The sequence below is a fragment of the Typopeltis vanoorti genome, chromosome 9, assembly GCF_054136105.1.
Source record: "Typopeltis vanoorti isolate ZY-2024b chromosome 9, IOZ_Tvanoo_1.0, whole genome shotgun sequence".
Lineage (NCBI taxonomy): Eukaryota > Metazoa > Arthropoda > Arachnida > Uropygi > Thelyphonidae > Typopeltis > Typopeltis vanoorti.
Genome location: NC_143557.1, coordinates 74710386 through 74731606, shown reverse-complemented (window position 1 = coordinate 74731606; position 21221 = coordinate 74710386). Strand labels below are relative to the sequence as shown.

Here is a 21221-nt window from a genome sequence, read left to right as displayed (position 1 = left end):
TTTCTGTAAATGGAGAAAGCCATTTACAGAAAACCTACACATCCACTTCCCAACAATATGGGATTATAAAAACTATATAACAGGCTAAAATTAATCAGTTCAGATAACAATGCCCAACTACTGAACTTGACCATATCCTTAACACCTTCTCAGCTAATGGCTACAATCCCCCCCAAAAATATTAAAACCAGGTTCTTTTTCTTTAGTGTTACATGTGACCAGCATTCATTTCACACAAATTATGGACTCCACAACCGTGTTATAAAATAATTATTTTAATTTCCCGACATTTCAACCTTCATATTAAGGTCATCATCTGTAGTATACACCTATATATACAGAGACAAGCTAAATTACATTTCACATAGTATGCTGAAGGGACAATGATTTGATCAATAGTTATTCTAGTGGTTATTCCTCTAGTGAAAATAAAATAAAATTACAATAAATAAAAAAACAAAATAAATTAACTACATCAAAGCTATATTTATTTAAGACAACATCAGAGAAACATTCTTTCATATAGATAGCTTTGTTACAGTAAAAATGATGTCCTAATTTAACATGACAATTGTTATATTAGATTTAGGATCCTGGATTACGTATGGTTCTATTTAAAATTAACTCTTAGGGAGAAAGGTTAAGTGGGTAGAATATATGTCTTCCATATGCTTAGGATTTTTAGACCATCATTATTGTTAAGATTAGGGTGAGTGATAAGAATCTCAGAGTCCTCTTTAAATATACATTCATACTATGTTTTGGTGTGATGTAAACAACAGGTGCTTTTCCAGTCAATTCTGTGTAAAATGTTCAGGGCATGATCAGAAAGACCAGCTTGACCATAGTTATTATATTTAATGTGCTTTTAATGTTTACATTTCACATATAATTATGAATAATATGATACATTATATGATAAACGTATTTACTGTATGAGCCAATCCATGTCACAGGGAATCGCTCATACACTAAATAAACTATAGCATCTGCTATAAATAATTACAGAATTTGATTTAGGTTTACAAATATGAAGCAGTTTCTCCTTTCTGTTTCCTGTCCCAAGAAAATTTAGATGAGATGTTATAATTATCATTACTCAGGATGTTGGTTGTTCCAAGAGAAATCTACCAAACTTTAAGGGACTGAAGTTATTCAAAAAAATAAATAAATAAAATATAAAATAATAATATAAAAAACTAGCTAGAAAGTTCAAAAATTAATACATCTCAGATCACATAATTCTTTCATGTGATCACAGTAATGTAAACAACTGGGTCATACAAAAACATAAGGAACTTCTGAACAAAAATCTTTTGGAAATGCAGTAATGTTCCACCATGATGGAAATCTGTATATCAACTTTTTTCATTGAATACCTGAGTTCCTGATGCGCACAGTTTTAGACACCTGTAAAGCAATGAGTCATGATGGAGTGAACAATGCTCATATTAAGCATTCATGGTGAAAATTCTTATACAATAGTGAAAATGAATTTCAGATGTCACTTTCTCATATGGACATGCTGGGAACCAAACCTCAGTTTTTGCAAAATGAACTGTCAGTCCTTTTAGAAATGCTCCTTTAATACAGACTTCCATTATAATGGAGCTTCACTGCATTTTTTCCAAAAGATTTCTGTTAAGAAGCTCCTTATGTTTTCATGTGACCCCAGATGTTTACATTATTGTGTCAACATAAAAGAATTAGTATAAATGCAAAAAATTAATGATAGGAATGCACTATAGAGAATTTTGGATACTAAAGACTACATTCAAAATGATGAACCTATGAAAGAGAAACATATGAAGAATTGTGATGCTCAGAAATGTATATCCAAGTAGAATGTAGATATTTTGAGATGTATTCATTTTTGAACTTTCTAGCTAGTTTTTTACATTATCTATTTATTTTGTGCATAACTCCAGTCCCCTGAAGTTTGGTAGATATCTCCTGGAACAACCAACATCCTGAGTAATGATAATTATAACATCTCATCTAAATTTTTGGGGAGGAGGATACAGAAAGGAGAAACTGCTTCATATTTGTAAACCTAAATCATAGTCTGGAAATATTTATAGTGGATGCTATAGTTTATTTAGTGTATGAGCAAATCCCTGTGACCTGGATTGGCTCATACAGTAAATAAGTTTATCACATAATGTATCATATTATTCATAATTATATGTGAAATGAGTAATTTTTTTTCTAAACTACATTTCATTTTGCTCATATCTTATCTTGATGAATTTTACTCAACACCACTATATAAAAATCTAGAAGCTATTTTATAACTTGTTTTGACTAATTTACAGGGTGTTCGGGATAAATTTGACAGTTTCGTAAGGAAAAAGAAAATCTTCTTTGTATCTATTAAATTTAATGAATTGACAAAAAAACATTACAGGCAGAGTTAATTACAATACTATCAACAAGATTTACTCAAAATAACCACCATTAGCATCGATCACAGCTTCAATTCTGCTTCGGAACCTCGAACAAGCTGATGCTACAGTCTCCCTGGGAAGGGCCGCAAAAACTGTTTTAATTTTATCCATTAACTGGGCTTTTGTATTACTGGAAGTGCGATTGGTGTCTTTTTCAACTGCGCCCCATACAAAATAATCCATGGGGTTAAGGTCTGGGGAGTTTGGAGGCCAAACATTTGGACTGGTGAAGTCGTAGAAATTTTCAGACAACCATTTTTGACTTTTCCCAGAGGTGTGGCAAGGGGCCGAATCCTGCTGCCATACATACGGCCTTGGCTACCCTTTATTGGCTACCCTTGTTATCCAGGGCTTGACTACAGTTAGCAACTCCACGAACAAAGCCCGAATTCCAATGCCAGGGTTCTTCAACACCTGTTCCTGCAGATTTGCGAGGAATTCTGCTGTACGAACGCAATCAGATCGTCTGCTAGGGATCTTTCTTCTTGCTACATCCTCGTAGTCACCATTGCTCTAGTTCATGCCTGATTGTTTTTACTGTATTCAGGAAGCATTGGGCAGCAGTCGTAATATCCTTATTTTGATGGCGGGCACGAATCATCATGATACAAGTTATTCTCTTCCATGATTCAGGTGGGTTCCAGCTATCCATCCTTTCTGACATCTTGTATATGAATGAAGAAGGGTCCAAACTTTTAAATGAAGAGAAGTGTGTGTTAATACATGTAACTTACGGAAAAATATAATTAATTATAAATATGTCAAATTTATCCCGAACACCCTGTATATTTTCTAGAGATTAAGATCTGGAGAAATGAAGATTAGAATGTGCTGGGAGAAGAACACTGGAATAATGAGTGAGAATTTTTGTTTTTTAAATGCTCCTGATTTTCTTGAGTAATTTGAAAGTTCCAAATGACTGGAATGTATCATAAAAAATGAACAGTTTTTATGTTTGCTCACATAACTTCAGGTTTCTGCTGCTAGATGACTACAGCAATCGCTCCAGTCAATCATCACTCTCCTATCCATTTGAAAGTAGGAAGACTGCCTATTTCATTACTAATGAAACCTGCCAGCCAAGATCATGTGACCTAGCTGAACCAATCCAATGGCAGTTGATAAACCAATTAGAACATGTACAGAATCAGAAAAAAAAAGCAAAAACACTCATGTAAATAGTGACTTAGAACAAGCCATTTTTTAAAAGAAAATTTCAGCTGTGTAGCAACAATTCAGTGTATGCAGGAGCATCTCAGTCACTGCACAGATGTGCACCCATGCAGCTCAGAGGGAACATTGCTATCAAAGTATCCTGTCCATTCTATTCATATGTTGTGACACTCAATTTTTTTTTTCTACATTGCTGGATATACTATATTATATCATTATTTAGTTTATTCATTATATCTTTCTTTGTCATCTGGTCCAGTAACAGATGTCCTGCAGTTCTCAAATTTCATTTCCACTGATATGAAATCAATTGTTCACTTCATTTTGTTTTATGATAGTCCAAACTTCACTGCCATAAGTACTGGTCTTGCTGATGTCATATGCTTTAATTCTGGTATGATTCTCAGCTTTTGTTGTGCTCTGCTATTCTTTTGAATTTTATTATCATTTTCTTCTTTGTAAGTCAGACTACAGCCAAGGTGGTCACTTAATAGCCACCCAGCTATTAAGCAACCACCAGTACGGCTTCCGTCAAAGCCGTTCAACAGGAGATCTACTCTCATACATCACCCATCACTGGACAAATGCCATGAAGAAATTCGGTGAATCCCTTGCACTTGATATCTCCAAAGCCTTTGACTGAGTCTGGTACAAAGGCTCAATAAGCAAACTTCCATCATTTGGACTGCCTCTGGACTCTTGCAGATGAATTGCCAGCTTCCTGTCTGGACGCACACTATGTGTGATGGTAGACAGTTCCCTATCATCTCACCATCCAACTAAAGCTGGGGTCCCACGAGGTTCAGTTCTCTCACCGACCCTTCTTCCTTCTATATATCAATGACCTACTTCAGTTGCCCTCTAACCCAATACACAGTTTTGCAGATGACAGCACATTACATTCCTCCCTTTCATTTGACAAACCCTACTCTACACAACTCACCTCAACCCACAGAACATCAACCACCACTGTCCTTAATTTCAACCTCCAAGCCATCTATCAATGGGGCTCAGATAACCTCGTCAACTTCAACGCTAGTAAAACCCAGTTCTGTCTCATTTCTCACAAAAAAGAACCATTTTCCCCTAGCATTGTTTTTGATAACACTCAAATTCTCAGACAAGATGAAATTTCTCTTCTCGGAATTACCTTGACATCAAGCCTCTCCTGACATAAACACATCACAACCATTTCTCTTTCGCTCAAGACGCTACTTCACCTCTAAACAGCTGTTAACACTATACAAGTCAGAAATCCACCCAGCTCTCGAATACTGCACTCACATCTGGAGTGGGGCTCCAAAAATCCTCCCTCAAAATGCTTGACTTGATACAGAGGATAGCAATTAGACTAATAATTGACCCATCCCTCACCAACTAACTCCTCACACTTTCACATAGATGCTTGGTCTCTGCAATCTGAATATTCTATAAATATTTCCATGGAAAATGTTCATATGAAACAGCATCAATAATTCCCCCCAACCTGTACTAAGCTCATTGGAACACATACAGCTGCCGCCCAACATCCTTTCACAGTACACCTCAAAACCCACAGAACAAGTTTCTTTTCCTCCTCATTCATCCCTGCTACTGCAGTACTGTGGAACAATCTTCCCCCAGACGCATTTCCCAAGGAATACAACATACAGGCATTCAAATCAAATGTAAATAAGCTTTTCTTCTTTCGCAATCCACTACCCATATACGGTACTAATGTACTATAGGTTGATCAGCCAACCTCCTGTATATGGGCCCAACATTTAAAAAAAAAAAAAAAAAGATAGTGAATCACTTGCTCAAGAATTGCATATGAACTGTCAGGCTCCAAAATCTGATGAAGGCATTGAATTAAATAACTGTGGTGATAAAGGGTAGCCTTTTTGGAAGCCACAACTTGGTGGTTTCCAGTTTGAAATTTCAGTTCTCAATTTGACTGCTAAGAAATTATTGCAGACTGCTAGTATTATTTAGTCTGGGATTTCGCTGTCAACAAGAGTTTTTAAAACTTGATCCCCAGTCACATAGGGATTAAGGGCTTCCTGCATAAATTGAATTCTTTATACTTTTTAATTAGTAATTTCAGAGAAAAGTAACCATCTGTGCAGGGTCTTCCCTTGCAGAATTGATTCTGTTCTTCACTCATCGCTGTATAATGAATTTCTTCTATATCAAAAATCTAATTATAAAAAAAAGTATGAAAAAGATGCAAGGAAAAAAACAGAAGCTTGTCCATGAAAAGAAAACATTCTTCCTATCCTAGACAAAATATTCTATTTATGAATTTCAAGCTTTCTTGTTCACATTCTTTATACTCTTATTTTTATTCCTGTATCAAAATAGAAGCAAATAAAAGTTTGCATATGAAGTAACTTCATGACTAAGCTACTTGTATACAGAGGCTGCTTACTTCACATCAAAGTATCTCAGTATTCCATAATGCATGGCATACCTTGGGTAGGGATCCTTTTCGTAATCCACAGCAATATCACACCCAAAAGGAAGTGCAGTGTGCATTATGGGATACTGATCAATTTGATGTGAAGTCAAGAATCTTTACATGCAAGAAAGCGAGATCAGCTTAACTGCAAAAGCTAGATCATGTGCAAAGTTTTGTTTGCTCGTGCTTGAGTAAAGGATAAAAACTAGGATACAATTTCTTGTGAAGTATAATTTAAAAAGTATAACATATGCACACGTGGGTATGTGTATATATACACATACATGCATAGTTGGGTGAATGAATAATATCTTCCCCTAATCAAATCCAACCAACAGCCTGTAGGACTGAATCCCACTGTGTATGGTAACTGTGAAAATCTTTAGGTGATATTTCACTGCCCAGATAAAGACCACCCTGTTTATTGGAGGTTTGAAAAAGTTCTATTTGATCTCAAGTGGAAGGTTTATTAGTTATCAGTCATCAATTAAGCCATTATCTCACAGACAGTATTATGTACTGAGTAATTTGATGTGAAGTTTGCTAGCTTTTATGGGTAGGTTTTACATTAAAATTAAATTAATTTAAATATAAATATACAAAACAAATAAGAAAATCATTAAAAAAGTGTGGTTTGTAATTGCAATCTTATTATTATCACAACAATGAACTGAATCTAGCTATTTTTGGAGCATGTACTGCAGACAATTTTTCCTAATTATACCATCAAAACAGTCCAGTTATAGCAAAATATCAAATTGTTTGCAATAAAGATGAAATTATAACAAAAAAAAAAAAAATTCAAGCAGTCTTCAATCAAGACTAACAAAACATTACACAACAGTATTTTAACCACACTAGTATTAGGGTTAATACTTTATATACAATAAAGTATTACATTGATCAGAGTTGAACATTTGATTTTGATGTTGCTGTTATTTCTGCAAAAAAATTGTCTGTGAGCAATGCTATATCATAAGTGTTGGTACTTTTGTAAAAATATTCAGAGTGTGTGAAAAGTTAACTCAACACATTTTTGGCGTATTTACTCTAGACCTGTAATTGTGTTTTCCTTAATTCCATCACAACAAATGATATGACTGAAATCCAGGAAACGATTGAATAAATTTTAACAGTGATCCAAATTACAGAGTTTCATTAAATTCCATCTAGCCAGTGCAGAATTAACTACTAAATATCCTAAATTCCAAATTTTATTAAATTCCTCCAACCAAGCAGTTATTGGAAAACATAATTAAGATATTTTGCCCCTGAAAATGGTATGACTGAAAAAAACTTACTTTCATTTATTTCTTCATTGATTTGACTGTCAATGCTGATTTCAGGCTTAATTTTATGCAATTTATTTGTCACTGCCATGATGACTGCTATTGGGTTATTAGTTCTGATCTTATAAACTGTCTGTAGTCTATATACAGGACTGAACAGAGAAAAAGACTTGGAAAATGTATGAGCTGATCTAGCAGTTGCATTTTCCTTAATTCCAATGTGACTGTGAATCCAGCACAACTGAACATCAAAACTGAAGGTCTTCATTTTGTACAAAAGTTGTAACAACAAGCACTGGAAGTGAATTATACACAGAGGAGATAATCTGCAAAGAATTCAGAGTTTGTATAAATTATACACTTTCGGTGGTAGTGTTCTTTTATATGCACAACTGCAAGCTGAAATGCATGCAACTCAGCTATATGCAATTCCTGTAATCAAGTGAGATCTGATTGGACATAATAAAGTCAGAAAATACAGTACAACAAACAAAGATCTCAAATTTTTAACCACCAGTACACATGGGAAGGGAATCAGTGTTCTGCTCTATGTGCATTAAATAACTGCAGGTAGACAGATGATGGAGCATGAAACTTCCTTACTTAGTACAATGACAGGTTGTGGAATGGAGTGCAAATATACAATGGAGGAATGCTGTTATGGTTGGTGCTGGTAATGTCAAAAATCCATGCCAATAGCTTGCATAATCTCTTTAACATGCATAGCAAAGCATAAAAAAGATAGACCATGAATTTTGATTTCCCTAATGGGCAATGTATGAAAAGCATCAGTAGCTATCCATATTTCCTTATGATGGATAAGATCCAACCATTGCAAACTGCTCTGCCTTGTAGAACTGTAGACTTGAGACCCATAGCCCAGTTTTGAATATATAAGCATATGATAAAGATGAAGCAATGAAGATCGACATACACCCCATTCAGCAGAGGATCGAGTGCAAAGTAAATTCCATTCTCTCTCTCTCTCTCTCTCGTACTTTTCCCTAAGTTGTCGAATGTGTACAAGGAATGTAAGCTTTTTGTCAAAGGTGAGTTGTACAAAATTGGCTTCTGTTGCTACTGGAATAATACTTTGCTGATTATACTGATTCTTTATACTGAATTAAATAGTCATTAATGTGGTTAGTATGTGTGTTTTTAGCGATCTTCAGATGATATCTTTGCCATAATTTCTTGGAGTTGTTTCAGGAGTGAGACCATAGGTTGTGCACATGATGTGCTCCACAGAGAGAGACCTTCACAATCTTCACAATCATAAAGTTCAGGTATGGCAAAATTATCAAATAGTAGAACAGACATACAAGTTTGAGTTGCTGTTGATATTTTCTTAACAGCAATTCAAACTTGTATGTCCATACTTTCTCAGCATAAGAGGATTTTAGGATAGGTGTTGTAAGTGACCAGCTTGCTCTTTGCATCCTGATATGATATATTTTGTTCTGTTTTTATCTTGTGTATTTTTTTTTCCTCCTTCCATCTCTGACATGCATGAGAGTTGGCTGGATGATCAGTATTAAGTATTTAGTTTCTTTTGCAGAGCAAGATTTATTATAATGCTCTTTATTGCTACATTGGGCACAGGATGACAGAGCCATGACAGGCATTTTGTGCATGCCCACATTTCAAGCATCTCAGTGGATTAGGAATGTATCTAAGAAAACAATTGAGACACCCTGCTTTTACAGACGTTGGAGGTTTGGGTGTATCAAAAATAAAGATGATATTCTGGTAAACCAGGTAACCATTTTTATGTATCAAGATGTACCTCATACCTGTCACTACTAAATTGTTAAGTTCTGTACATATCTCCTCATCGAGAACATCAAGGAGATCCCATTACACTATCACTCCTCTACAAGAGTTTGGTAATTTATGAGGTGTTACTGTAACTAGCATTCCACCCACTGATGTTGCTCTTGGTGTTGTTGACATGATGTTTCCACAAGAATATCATCAGAATGTAGTTTCTAACTGTTTTGCGAGATCTTGACAGTCTTTCTAAATCCTTTTGAATAAAGAAGGAACATTTCCCTATTGGTTTTTCATCTGTTGCATGGATGATGACAAATACTGATAGATTTATACTGGTGTCAAGTAACTTTTGCTTCTTACTTCTGTTATCAAACAATGTATCTACAGTATCAAATACTTGGCTGGAACATTATGAGGGCTTCTGAAAAATTTGAGAATGAAGAATTTGTGCTCAAGAGATTTTTTGTTTGCCACTATAGCTCCTCACTCACCATGGAGATATACATGGACATCCACTCACCAGCAAACAATGACTGCAATTAGTAGTGGAATGTCAGAACTACCCTGGATGTTATAGCAGCACCACAGCAAGCCTTGGGGCCCCATCCCTGGACCATAGGATAGGAAACTTACTGCAACCGAAACTGACCCTTGCATGCAAGCCCACTAGCTGTCCGAGCAACCCAGGGAGCTTGTCTTGCTGAAACAGATGCCAGAGTAGTGCAAAACTACCAGGATCTTCCTTTCCAGATCTCCACAGATCACAATGCATGCCGAACACAATAACTAATATTTAAGGAATTGACAGCGTATACTGGAAATATAGATTAAATAAACTTTAATATACACTTTCCGATATTTCGGCGAACGTTACGTTGCCATCTTCTTGGGAACTTACTAAAAGGACACGTGCACACAAGTACTAATACAACAAATGAGACTGAGGCTAGGACGCTAGCGTTTTCCTAAAGTCCTGATGGTGCCCCCTGGCGGGCTATATTGGTAGTTCTTGGCCTTTGGGCTGAAGTTCTTTTGATAAAAGTTTCCCAAATTTGGGGCAGTTTCATGCATCCAAATTTGTTGAGGTTTGGCATGTTCCTAAGGGCCGAGGCTGATTCCATGAATAGTCTTTCATACTTGAACTTGCTGCGGTGTATTACTGTGGCTTTCTTCCATCTTATTCTGTGGCGAGTATCCAGAGCGTGGTCTGCAAGCCCAGAGTGGCTGTACTGGTGGAATCGGATGTAATCCTTGTGTTCTGAGATTCTGATATTTGCTGTCCTGCCTGTTTGGCCAAAGTAGGACAGTTTACAGCTGCAAGGGACCTGGTATACACCAGGTAGGTCTAGGGGAAGTGGTTGGTCTTTGGTAGAGCGGATAAGGGATGCCAGTTTTCTATGTGGTCTGTAACAAGTGGTCAAGTCATGTTTTTTTAAGATTTTATTGATTTTTTCTGAGGTGCCTCTGATGTAGGGAATAGTGATGGATTTAGAGTAATCTTTTTTGTGAGGGGGAGGGGGTGGTGGGTTGTGGATGACTGGGTTAAGTATTTTTTGGATTTTTTGGAGGGGGTAGCCGTTGGCTGAGAAAGTGTCACGGATGTGATTTAGTTCAGAGGTTAGGGCTTGATCATTAGAACAGATTATTTTTGCCCTGTTGAATAATGTTTTAATAACTCCATATTGTTGTGAGGGGGGGTGGTGGGATTGTTGGTGGATGTATCTGCCAGTATGGGTGGGTTTTCTATAAACTGAGAAAACCAAGGTTCCATCAGGTTGGCGGGTGACTAGTGTGTCTAGGAAGGGGAGGTTATTGTTTTCCTCTTTTTCCAGGGTGAATTTGATTCTAGGGTGTTGGTTGTTCAAGTGTGTTAGGAAGGAGAGGAGTGAATCCGGGCCATGTGGCCCGGATTCACTCCTCAATAACCTCCCCTTCCTAGACACACTAGTCACCCGCCAACCTGATGGAACCTTGGTTTTCTCAGTTTATAGAAAACCCACCCATACTGGCAGATACATCCACCAACAATCCCACCACCCCCCCTCACAACAATATGGAGTTATTAAAACATTATTCAACAGGGCAAAAATAATCTGTTCTAATGATCAAGCCCTAACCTCTGAACTAAATCACATCCGTGACACTTTCTCAGCCAACGGCTACCCCCTCCAAAAAATCCAAAAAATACTTAACCCAGTCATCCACAACCCACCACCCCCTCCCCCTCACAAAAAAGATTACTCTAAATCCATCACTATTCCCTACATCAGAGGCACCTCAGAAAAAATCAATAAAATCTTAAAAAAACATGACTTGACCACTTGTTACAGACCACATAGAAAACTGGCATCCCTTATCCGCTCTACCAAAGACCAACCACTTCCCCTAGACCTACCTGGTGTATACCAGGTCCCTTGCAGCTGTAAACTGTCCTACTTTGGCCAAACAGGCAGGACAGCAAATATCAGAATCTCAGAACACAAGGATTACATCCGATTCCACCAGTACAGCCACTCTGGGCTTGCAGACCACGCTCTGGATACTCGCCACAGAATAAGATGGAAGAAAGCCACAGTAATACACCGCAGCAAGTTCAAGTATGAAAGACTATTCATGGAATCAGCCTCGGCCCTTAGGAACATGCCAAACCTCAACAAATTTGGATGCATGAAACTGCCCCAAATTTGGGAAACTTTTATCAAAAGAACTTCAGCCCAAAGGCCAAGAACTACCAATATAGCCCGCCAGGGGGCACCATCAGGACTTTAGGAAAACGCTAGCGTCCTAGCCTCAGTCTCATTTGTTGTATTAGTACTTGTGTGCACGTGTCCTTTTAGTAAGTTCCCAAGAAGATGGCAACGTAACGTTCGCCGAAATATCGGAAAGTGTATATTAAAGTTTATTTAATCTATATTTCCAGTATACGCTGTCAATTCCTTAAATATTAGTTATTATGTCTAACCAGCGTATAAGCCTCTCAACAAGAATAATGAACACAATAACAGGATATTGGATCCTAGTGGTCTGGAAGACAGGATAGCACAACAGACTCAGGAGAAGTAGAGTGAAGAAAGAATACAGGAAAATAAAAGAGGAAGACTGCAAAGGGCCAGTACCATCACTGGGAGGTCTTCTCCGCCATGATCAGATGCTCCACGAGGAGGGGTATGCAGAGGACTACATGCTCAGAGTTAGGAGAATAAACGTCATAGGAGTGAAATGAATTAATAATACTTTAAAGCAGGAGCTGCACAGAAAGAAAATGTTGTTGATCTATTATCATCCCCAATTAGAAAAATAAGAATGACAATAGAAGAATAAATAACTCAGATGTACTAGAAACAGGTAAGTTGTCAAGTCTTCATTTTAGTAAGGTATACTTGTTAGGGAAGACCAATTAGTTCACTGAATACCAAAAGAGAACTGGATAAAAAAAATAGTAATAGATGAGTTAGAGGTATTAAAGCTATTGCAAGAGCTTGATTTGAACACAGCAGTGAGACTGGATGGGATATCAGCAGAGGTACTGAAGGAATGCAAGAAAAAGTTAGCCAAATAGTTCAACTTGAATTTCAGTAACACATGATTCCTAATGAACAATAGGAGAGAAGGATAAATTCACTTTATAAAGGTGAAGAAAAGGCTAATGCAATGACCTAAAGACCAATCAGTATCTCCAATGTGTTCAAGATAGTGAAGAGGCTGATTAGGAATTGGATCCAAAGGTAGGTAAAATGCTATGATTCTCTCGATAAAGGCCAGCTTAGTTTTGTTACAGGAAGATGTTGCTTTAGCAATATGCTCACATTCTATAATTCTAATTCATAGTGACATCAGATGGATAAGCGGTATGAACAGACAATGACACAGCTGGATTTTGCCAAGATTCCAGATACAAGGTTGTTATACAAATTTAAGGAAATGGGTATGCAAAATAGGCTTGTGAAATAATAAGAGAGTAGCTGATGGTCAGGTATGAGAAAGTGATGTATGGAGATATTAAGTGTAAGAAGCTCTGCACTTGAGCCACTGCTGATCCATACAGAACCCTGATGCTATGAACAAATATTATTTATGTCAGTTTAATGTTGCTAAATGAAAAGTTACACATTTTGGAGTAAATTCTGCAGCAAATTCCCATTAACAGTAATGGGAATTTGCTGTAAGTAGTCAATGAAGCTAGAGTTTGGGGGGGGGGGGGGGGAGATATACAGTGAACAAAGAGTTGGGGGGGGGGGGACCACTAATTAAAATAAGGTGGTTGGTTAACGTATCAGCATCAGATAACTGCTTTATTAAAGAGAACATTAACTTGCAAAAAAAAAAAAAATAATAATAATAATAATAATAAAATAATAAAATAAAGGAAGTTGTTCTTCCATTTTACGAAACTTGATAAAGCCCCATCTTAACTTATGTTCGGATATCGTCACTTGGATTTAGTGGTGGATTTAGGCATTAAGGAGCCCTGAGGCATTTGAAATTTTCGGGGCACTTTAAATTATTAAGTTACAAACAATTCATTTTATTTATTTATTTTTTTAATATTTTATGTATAATTGCATAATAGATACACATTCATACATAACAATAATTACTTTACAACAAAATTTATAAAATGTTTTGTATACATATAAATATGAAAGTAGGTAGGTAACTTTAATTGTATATTACATACTATAGGAACAATTTGATAATATTATAATCACATTCAGGTACAGTCTGTATTTTGTATATAAGTATTTTATGAAATTATACTGACACTTTTCTACTTTTTGTAGCAGAAAATTTGTCAATTAATAAATCAAATTCTAATTCTTGTAATACAAATTTTCAATAAACATCAGTGACAAATTTGATAGTCGATCTTGCCCCAATGAATTTCTTAAATAATTCTTGATACGCTTAAGGATGGAAAAAGATCTTTCTGCAGAAGCATTCCAAATAGGCATTGTTAAAAAAATTTTTAGTATTGTTTCTACATTTGGAAAAGTTGATTGCAATCCGTTAATGATTGTTTTGTACATTTGAAATGGACATGTGATTTTTTCTTCTTTTATGTATTTTAAGAAATGATGTACTTTCATTGAAATAGCTAATTTCAATATCATTCTTTTATATATTTCCCAATTTAGAAATGCAATCGTTTATGTCGTCTTTACTCATATCGTGATCAAAAAATAATTGAAAATGACTTAACACATTAGAATACATATTAATTTTGGTGGAAATTTCGGAACTCAATCTATCACAAATCATATTATGAGTTTCTATGACGGACAATTTGAGACCCGTTAGAATTGTCTCATTCGATCTGTATTTAATTCATCAAAATGTCTTTTTTTGTTTCTTTATCCGGTTTATTTCATAATTTGTTTCATCAGTTAATAGATTTGCTTGTCGTTCTATGGTTTCAAAATCATTTCGTACATCCATTATAAAATTATGCAAAAATTTTAAGTTTTACACATTGCAACAAATGTGTTTGAACTTCTTGAAGCGAAAGACTTGTGTATTTATTCTTTGCAATAATCTATCCCATAATATTGTTAACACTGCAATTTCGTATTTATTGAAAAATTTTGACAACGTTTTGGCTTACAATCTATTATCTGGTTTTTCAAGTTAATTTTCGCCTATTTTATTTAATAAGAACAGTTTTAATATGTTTATAATTTAATCGCAAAGTAGATATGGCATCAGCTCGTGATGACCATCTTGTGTCGCTGATTCTTTTAACATGTTTGGAATTTGTATCAGCAAAACTGTCTGTAAGTAAATTCCACCGTCGCGTAAATTTAGAAAAAAAATTATATACGTTCTGTACAAAATCAAAATAATAAACAGCCTTTGAACAAGCTTCTGCAGCAGAGTTTCCAATAATGTTAAGTGTGTGAGTGGAACATGGAATGAAAATTGCTGATTCGTTCAATATCTTAATTCTTGCTTGTAAACCATTATATTTGCCAGCCATATTTGCCGCATTGTCGTATGTTTGGCCACGCCAATTTTTTATATCTAAAGATAGAGCATTTAAATTGTTAAAAACGAGTTCCTCTAAAGTTTTTTGCAGAAAACCAAAAAACCGTTCCAGCACATCTCCTTTACTATTTACATATCTCAATATAAAAGTTAACTGGTCTATATGGCTCACATCGGATGTAGAATTGACGATCAATGAATAATATAGAGCTTCTCTAACTTCCAAAATTAATTTCTCCTTTACTCCAGTCCCAATTAAAGCAATAAATTCATCACATATCATATGAGATAAGAAATTAACTTTCCCGCTTCCGATATTATCACATCTTGTTAAATGATTTTTAATAAACTGACCAAACTGTGATAATTATTCTATACAAGTTATAAAATTTCCTCTTTTGTTAACACCACCAACACTTTCCTCTTCTGTGTGCCCCCGAAATCCTAAGTCCAAAGTTGCTAACAACTTTACTGTGGCTACAATTCTTTTTAAAATATCTCACCAATATTTTTGTTCAACATTAATCTGATTAATCAAATGAGAATCAATACGTCCAGTTATCGACAATCTTTTTTTTTAAAATCAACATTGAGAAAATATGTTCTTTAGAGCATTCATGTTCTTTCAATGCACGTTTAAGATTTTTCCAATCATTGTATCCTGTACTAAATTTAGTAATAGAACGTGTAAAAAGTTTACAAACATAGCAGTAAATCATTTTGCTACTTTCTGAAAAAATAAGCCATTCTCAATATTCTTTTGCGGCATTTGCTTTTTCACAGTAAAAATGAACACTTCAAATATTTCTGTAGTACGTCTGATTTCTGTCATTATATTCAACTTTTAAAGATGTTATGTCTCCGATATTGCATGGTTTATTATTTATAAAGTAATTTACCATTTTCTCCAATATTTTGCACGGCCATAAAGCGATATCTTTTGGAAAATTATCGGAGTCTGGCTGTTTATGTTGATCTGCATCAGCACCTCGTTCTTTTTCTTCTTCGGCATTTTCATTTGTGTCTTGCATATCTCGTTCAATTTCAGAATTGTCGGTTGTTTCGTCATATTTGGCACCTTCTTCCTTCGCAGAATTTTCTTCATTTCGTTCAGCGTTTTCTATTATGTTATCATTTTTTAGACTATCTTCTTCTTTTTCATCTTGTTCATCACGTGTTGGTTGACGATCTCTGTTGCTCTGAAATTTAGATGAAGATGAAGTCAAAAAAACCTCCAAGGAGTTTTTTTGAGAGAGCGATACTTTTTCTTTTTCCTTTCGTTGTTTTCTTTTTTTTGTCCCGAACAAGTACGTTTGTTTCATGGCTAAAATATTAAATATGCATATATATTCAAAACAATTATTTTATAATTACAATTACAACAACCAAACCACAACAAAGGATACTGAAGGTTACAAGAATTTCATCAGTTCCTTAACTGTTTATACCACCTTTATTTGAAGCAGTCGATTTGGAAAACAAAAATGAAAATATAATTTATTTTATTATATAGTTATGATTAAACAACAGTACAGATAGTAGTTCCAAGAATTAAGACAAAATTGAAACAAAATGGAATATTAGTTTTTTTCAAATTTTTACTAAAAAAAATATATAGTGCAGGCCCCTAGTGGCCGCCTCCTCCACTTGTGCCTAAATCCGCCACTGCCTGGATTCCAATAGGATGGAGATATGGTTGATTCAGTAGCAAGTAAATAAGATGATAATTAGCATATGTAATTGCACATATTATGAGAGACTGAGACTCTGATCTACACAGTTTAAGAAATAGATAGAGGAGAAGAGATATGACATAAACGTATGAGTTGGTAAGGGTGATCTTGCAATGTCAATAGGAGAATTTGCATATCATAGCAGGTGGAGAGGAAGCAAGTGAGGTTTAGATTCTTCTCATGGTATGTGATGAGTGTGGAATAGGTAATGGTAGATTAGAAATGGTGAGTGCTTCCTCATTGAATGCATTCAAGATTGATATGATAAGTGTTTAGGTAGAATGATTAAAAGACGTCCTCCTTTGATGAGTCCAACTTCCAGGAGGGGCCATAATAATAATAAAACGTAGTTATTCCTAATTCAATGTTTCATGAAATAAACTCACCAAAATGACAATGAGTAGTCACCTACAAATGTATCGCTTTCTCGAACAAGAAAAGTTCCATCTCCCAGATAACAGTATTCACGAAGGAGATCTTCAGCTGTAACCCTTCCACCTGGAAGCTTACCATGGAACCACTTTTCTCCAAAATGTAATTCATCATTTGGAACACCCTTAAAACAGAAGAATTTGATAAATAAAAATCAATGTTTGTCTACAGTATAAACTAAAAATGTTAAAAGTGCTTGCCCAAAGTCTTCAAAAACAAATTTAAAACAAGATTAAAAATAATTAATTCCATTTTTAATGCAATAAAGTTATGAGTTTATATGAGCCAGATAATTAAAAATTTTCTGGTAGTCTCAAAGAGCTAATATAATACCAAAACTGGTATCTTAATGGGTATGATTTCCAGTGAGGGTGAAAGTCATTCTGTGAGTTATGCTCTTCTCCTTGAAGAAGAGCTATTTCCAGATTTCCTGGAATTGTACTTAAATAAGCTGCACTGAGGTCTTGTTAGATTTTTCTCGAGTCAACTATAAGTTAGCTGTGATCATCTTAACATGCCATTTGTACAGGTTGTTTAAAAACTCTTTACCACTGAGGCGAATAATTGCTGGGGGAAGACTTCAGCAATCCTGCAGGAGTTTAACAACCCTCACATGTCTGCATGCTTAATCTGGTCTTAGCCAACAAAATCAAATAAAAGCAAGAAGTACATATTCAGCAATATCTCGTTATATATATGTAGATAGATATTCATTTTCAGAACAATTACTTTTAATTACTTATATGATTTTTTATATCACTTCCACAACACAGGAGAGGTTACAGAACTTACATCCAACATTATATCATCTTTTCTATGAGAATAGTGTAGTAAAGGATTTATTCTAGTTTTATTGATGCAAAAGGATATCTTATTAGAAGGGGAAAAAAAAATAAATAAATAAATAAAATATATATATATATATATATATATATATATATATATATATATATATGTCAGGCTTCAATGACAAAACAATCGAAGATAAGATTCCTGTTTAAAGGAATGAGCTAGTCCTAGTGAGTCCTAGTGTTGTACAGAATATTATGAAAATCCATTGGCAAGCTGAGATGTAGATGAACTGACATTGTTAGCACTGAAACAAAATTGTAATAGAATTGTAATAAAGTATGATCAACTCCTACAAAAGATAGGAGTTGACCATACTGGAGATTTGAAAAAATTTAAGTCAATATGGAAGAAAATTGTTGATGGGAAACAGTAAAAATGAACTCTTGAACAATTAAAATTAAAGGCACTTTTAGTTTATATATTTTTGTGGCTCCATGATTTCTTGGAACTAATGGATGTGAGCCATTTTGATTTCCTGGCCAGTTCAGGCTTTTGATAAAATTATTGTTCTTGTTGTGTCTCTCTCTCTCTCTCTCTCATGTCAGATCTAAGTCTAAGCAGTAGTTGTCTATTAAGTTATTCATTTTATATGTGTATTCTCTAATTCTTCAGCATCTATAATTACTGTGGCATTTTCTTTATCTGCTTTTATAAAAGTACAGTGTTGTTGCAACGTAATATCCGAAGAGATGAATTCCATTTTGGAAATATCTTTTGACTGGATGTTTTGCTCATAGCATAACTCATAGTTATGCTATAAAACTATAAAACATAGTTATGCTACTCATAAAACATAGCTCATAGTTGCTTTTGACTGGATTGGATCTGCTGAGTATTTTGGTTGGTAATCTTCTAAGTAATTTCTATTTCAGATAATGTCCACTTTAGAAATGGAAGTTTAGAGAACTTGGCACATCAGCCTATAATAAATCCAACAACGAAGGTTATCTGTACTTCATTAGAAAATGAAAATGCCATATATGGACCACAAATGTTGTTTTGTCCGAAAATTCATGTAAGCTTCAAAAATGTTACGTGAACCTAATCAACACAATAAAAACCAAGATATCATCTTACAGAAAATCTAATCATCATTCATAAAAACTCATGTGAATTGACCTTGAATATGATACATATGTTTTGAAACACAACAGTTAAGTACATATGCCATCACAAGTCCACTGTTAAACCATTTTTCAACAGTCTATTCGATTTCTGTTAACTGTGATATAGTTGGAGTCTTTTTTTCTTTTAACTTATATTTAAAAAAATTCTCCCAAAGACGTGTGCAAAATGGCACAAAAAACTAGTTGAGAAGCATAATACTAATGTTTTTCATCTCAGAATTATGTCTTTATACCATAGTCCTCAAGACTTTCAACATAACCACAGAAATCAAATTTCAATTTGAATACTAGTTTGAATCATTTTTCCATAAAAATGATGCGTTGAAACTAAAATTGAATCACAATTGCTGCATCTTACATCCTGAACTCCATGTTTTATTAAACTTTATCAACCAGAATAGAATTACTGCAAATACAGAATTTCATTACTGCAATAAATAGTTTTCCCCTCTGTGTTCTGTGAATGGTCCAAATGAAACAAATTGGAATGATGATAAATTTTCCAAATTATTCAAATATTGTAAGAATATACCTAAATTTCAATAAAAATGGTTCTGCATGAATCGCAAAATAACATATTATAGACAACCAAACCTAATAGGTGCTTAAGCATTTTTATAAAACTTACCTAAAAAAAGGCAGGGTTTAGAATAATATCAATATATAGATAGAATTGATATAGGTATCATTTCTTCAGCAGATCAAAGACTAAATGACAAAGTACAAACCTAGCAAATATTTTTAAATAACATTTTATGAAATGAAAACTATCATCTGTTGATGACAATTTTCATCTGGAATAAGGCAACTAAGGAACCTGTCACAGATATTATAATCCTTATATGAATTCAAAATCCATAATAAACAGTGTGCAAAGTTGATGGGATTAGCAAGAACAGGCCACATATAGCAACTACATAATCAATGAGAGAAACTGATTACTCCTGTCTAGCATTATTTAAGGCAACTAAGGAATTTGCATGCATTCTCTGGTTAGGTTGTGTTTTTTGCAGGGGGGAGACAAAAAGGATAGGGAATGCAAATAACTAGTAATAAATGTATTCTTTAGAGTACATGCTAGGCAATGAAAGAAGTAATTAAAAGAAAAAGAAGAAAAACAGGTCCATTACTTTGATTTTTATTAAGAATTGCACAGATAGAGGTTTAGATAGTACAAAGAATGATTGAAGTTTACCTCTCTTTGTTGGACACTTCTATCTACCTCTCCTTCATCTTCCTCTTCTTGATTCTGTTGTTCTTCTGCATAATACATCTTATTTTGTGTAAGCATAAAAAAATGAGGCCGCCATTCTCGATCTACAGGATCTTCAAGATAGAGGATTCCATTCTTAACAGCATTACTGATATCTATTTCACCTGCTGTAATGTTGGAAAAAGATTACTATATTACCAAATAATCAGATTCAAAAGATGGCTGAAGTTGTGGAGGGGGGGTATCACATTTGCTAATTCCATTATTTGCAACAAATTACAATTTTGTTGCAAACAAAAATTACAAAAATCATCATCAAGGAAAATTTAAAAGAGTATACAGTCTGAGTATTTTGATTTCTTCAGAAGAGATTCAAAATCCAGTTAGCACAGAAAAGTAAATATTTGATACTGCAATGTTATTTAAGAGCACTATAGATGCAGTACATATATTTCTTACCTACCATTCCAAATTATGAATACCATATACACTACTTGGAAAGAAGTCAATGGACACCATAGTGTGAGAAACAAACAGACATGGCACCCACCTTAAGATGTAGGACCTCCTTCCACTGCAAGGACTGCAGCAATCCTATGGGCATACTTTCCACAAGCATACGATAGCAGCCAATAGGAATTTTGGACCATTCTTCCTGTAGGCATGTAATGAGGTCCTGGACTGTTGTGGGAAGGACATTCCTTGACTTCACTTGATGCTCTAGTTCATCCCACAGATGTTCAATAGGGTTGAGATCAGG

General features: G+C 34.7%; 1 protein-coding gene across 1 annotated transcript in view; it reads right to left on the bottom strand.

Annotated features, from left to right (window-relative positions):
• sl (small wing phospholipase C gamma 1) overlaps positions 1 to 21221 on the bottom strand; it is a 546737-nt gene that overhangs the window by 324213 nt on the left and 201303 nt on the right. Inside the window, exons 14-15 of the mRNA XM_090398565.1 lie at positions 20444 to 20628; positions 17224 to 17393 (exon numbers count right to left, since the gene is read on the bottom strand). Coding sequence (XP_090254691.1) covers positions 17224 to 17393; positions 20444 to 20628 — 355 coding nt within the window. The remainder of the gene's footprint in view (positions 1 to 17223; positions 17394 to 20443; positions 20629 to 21221) is intronic.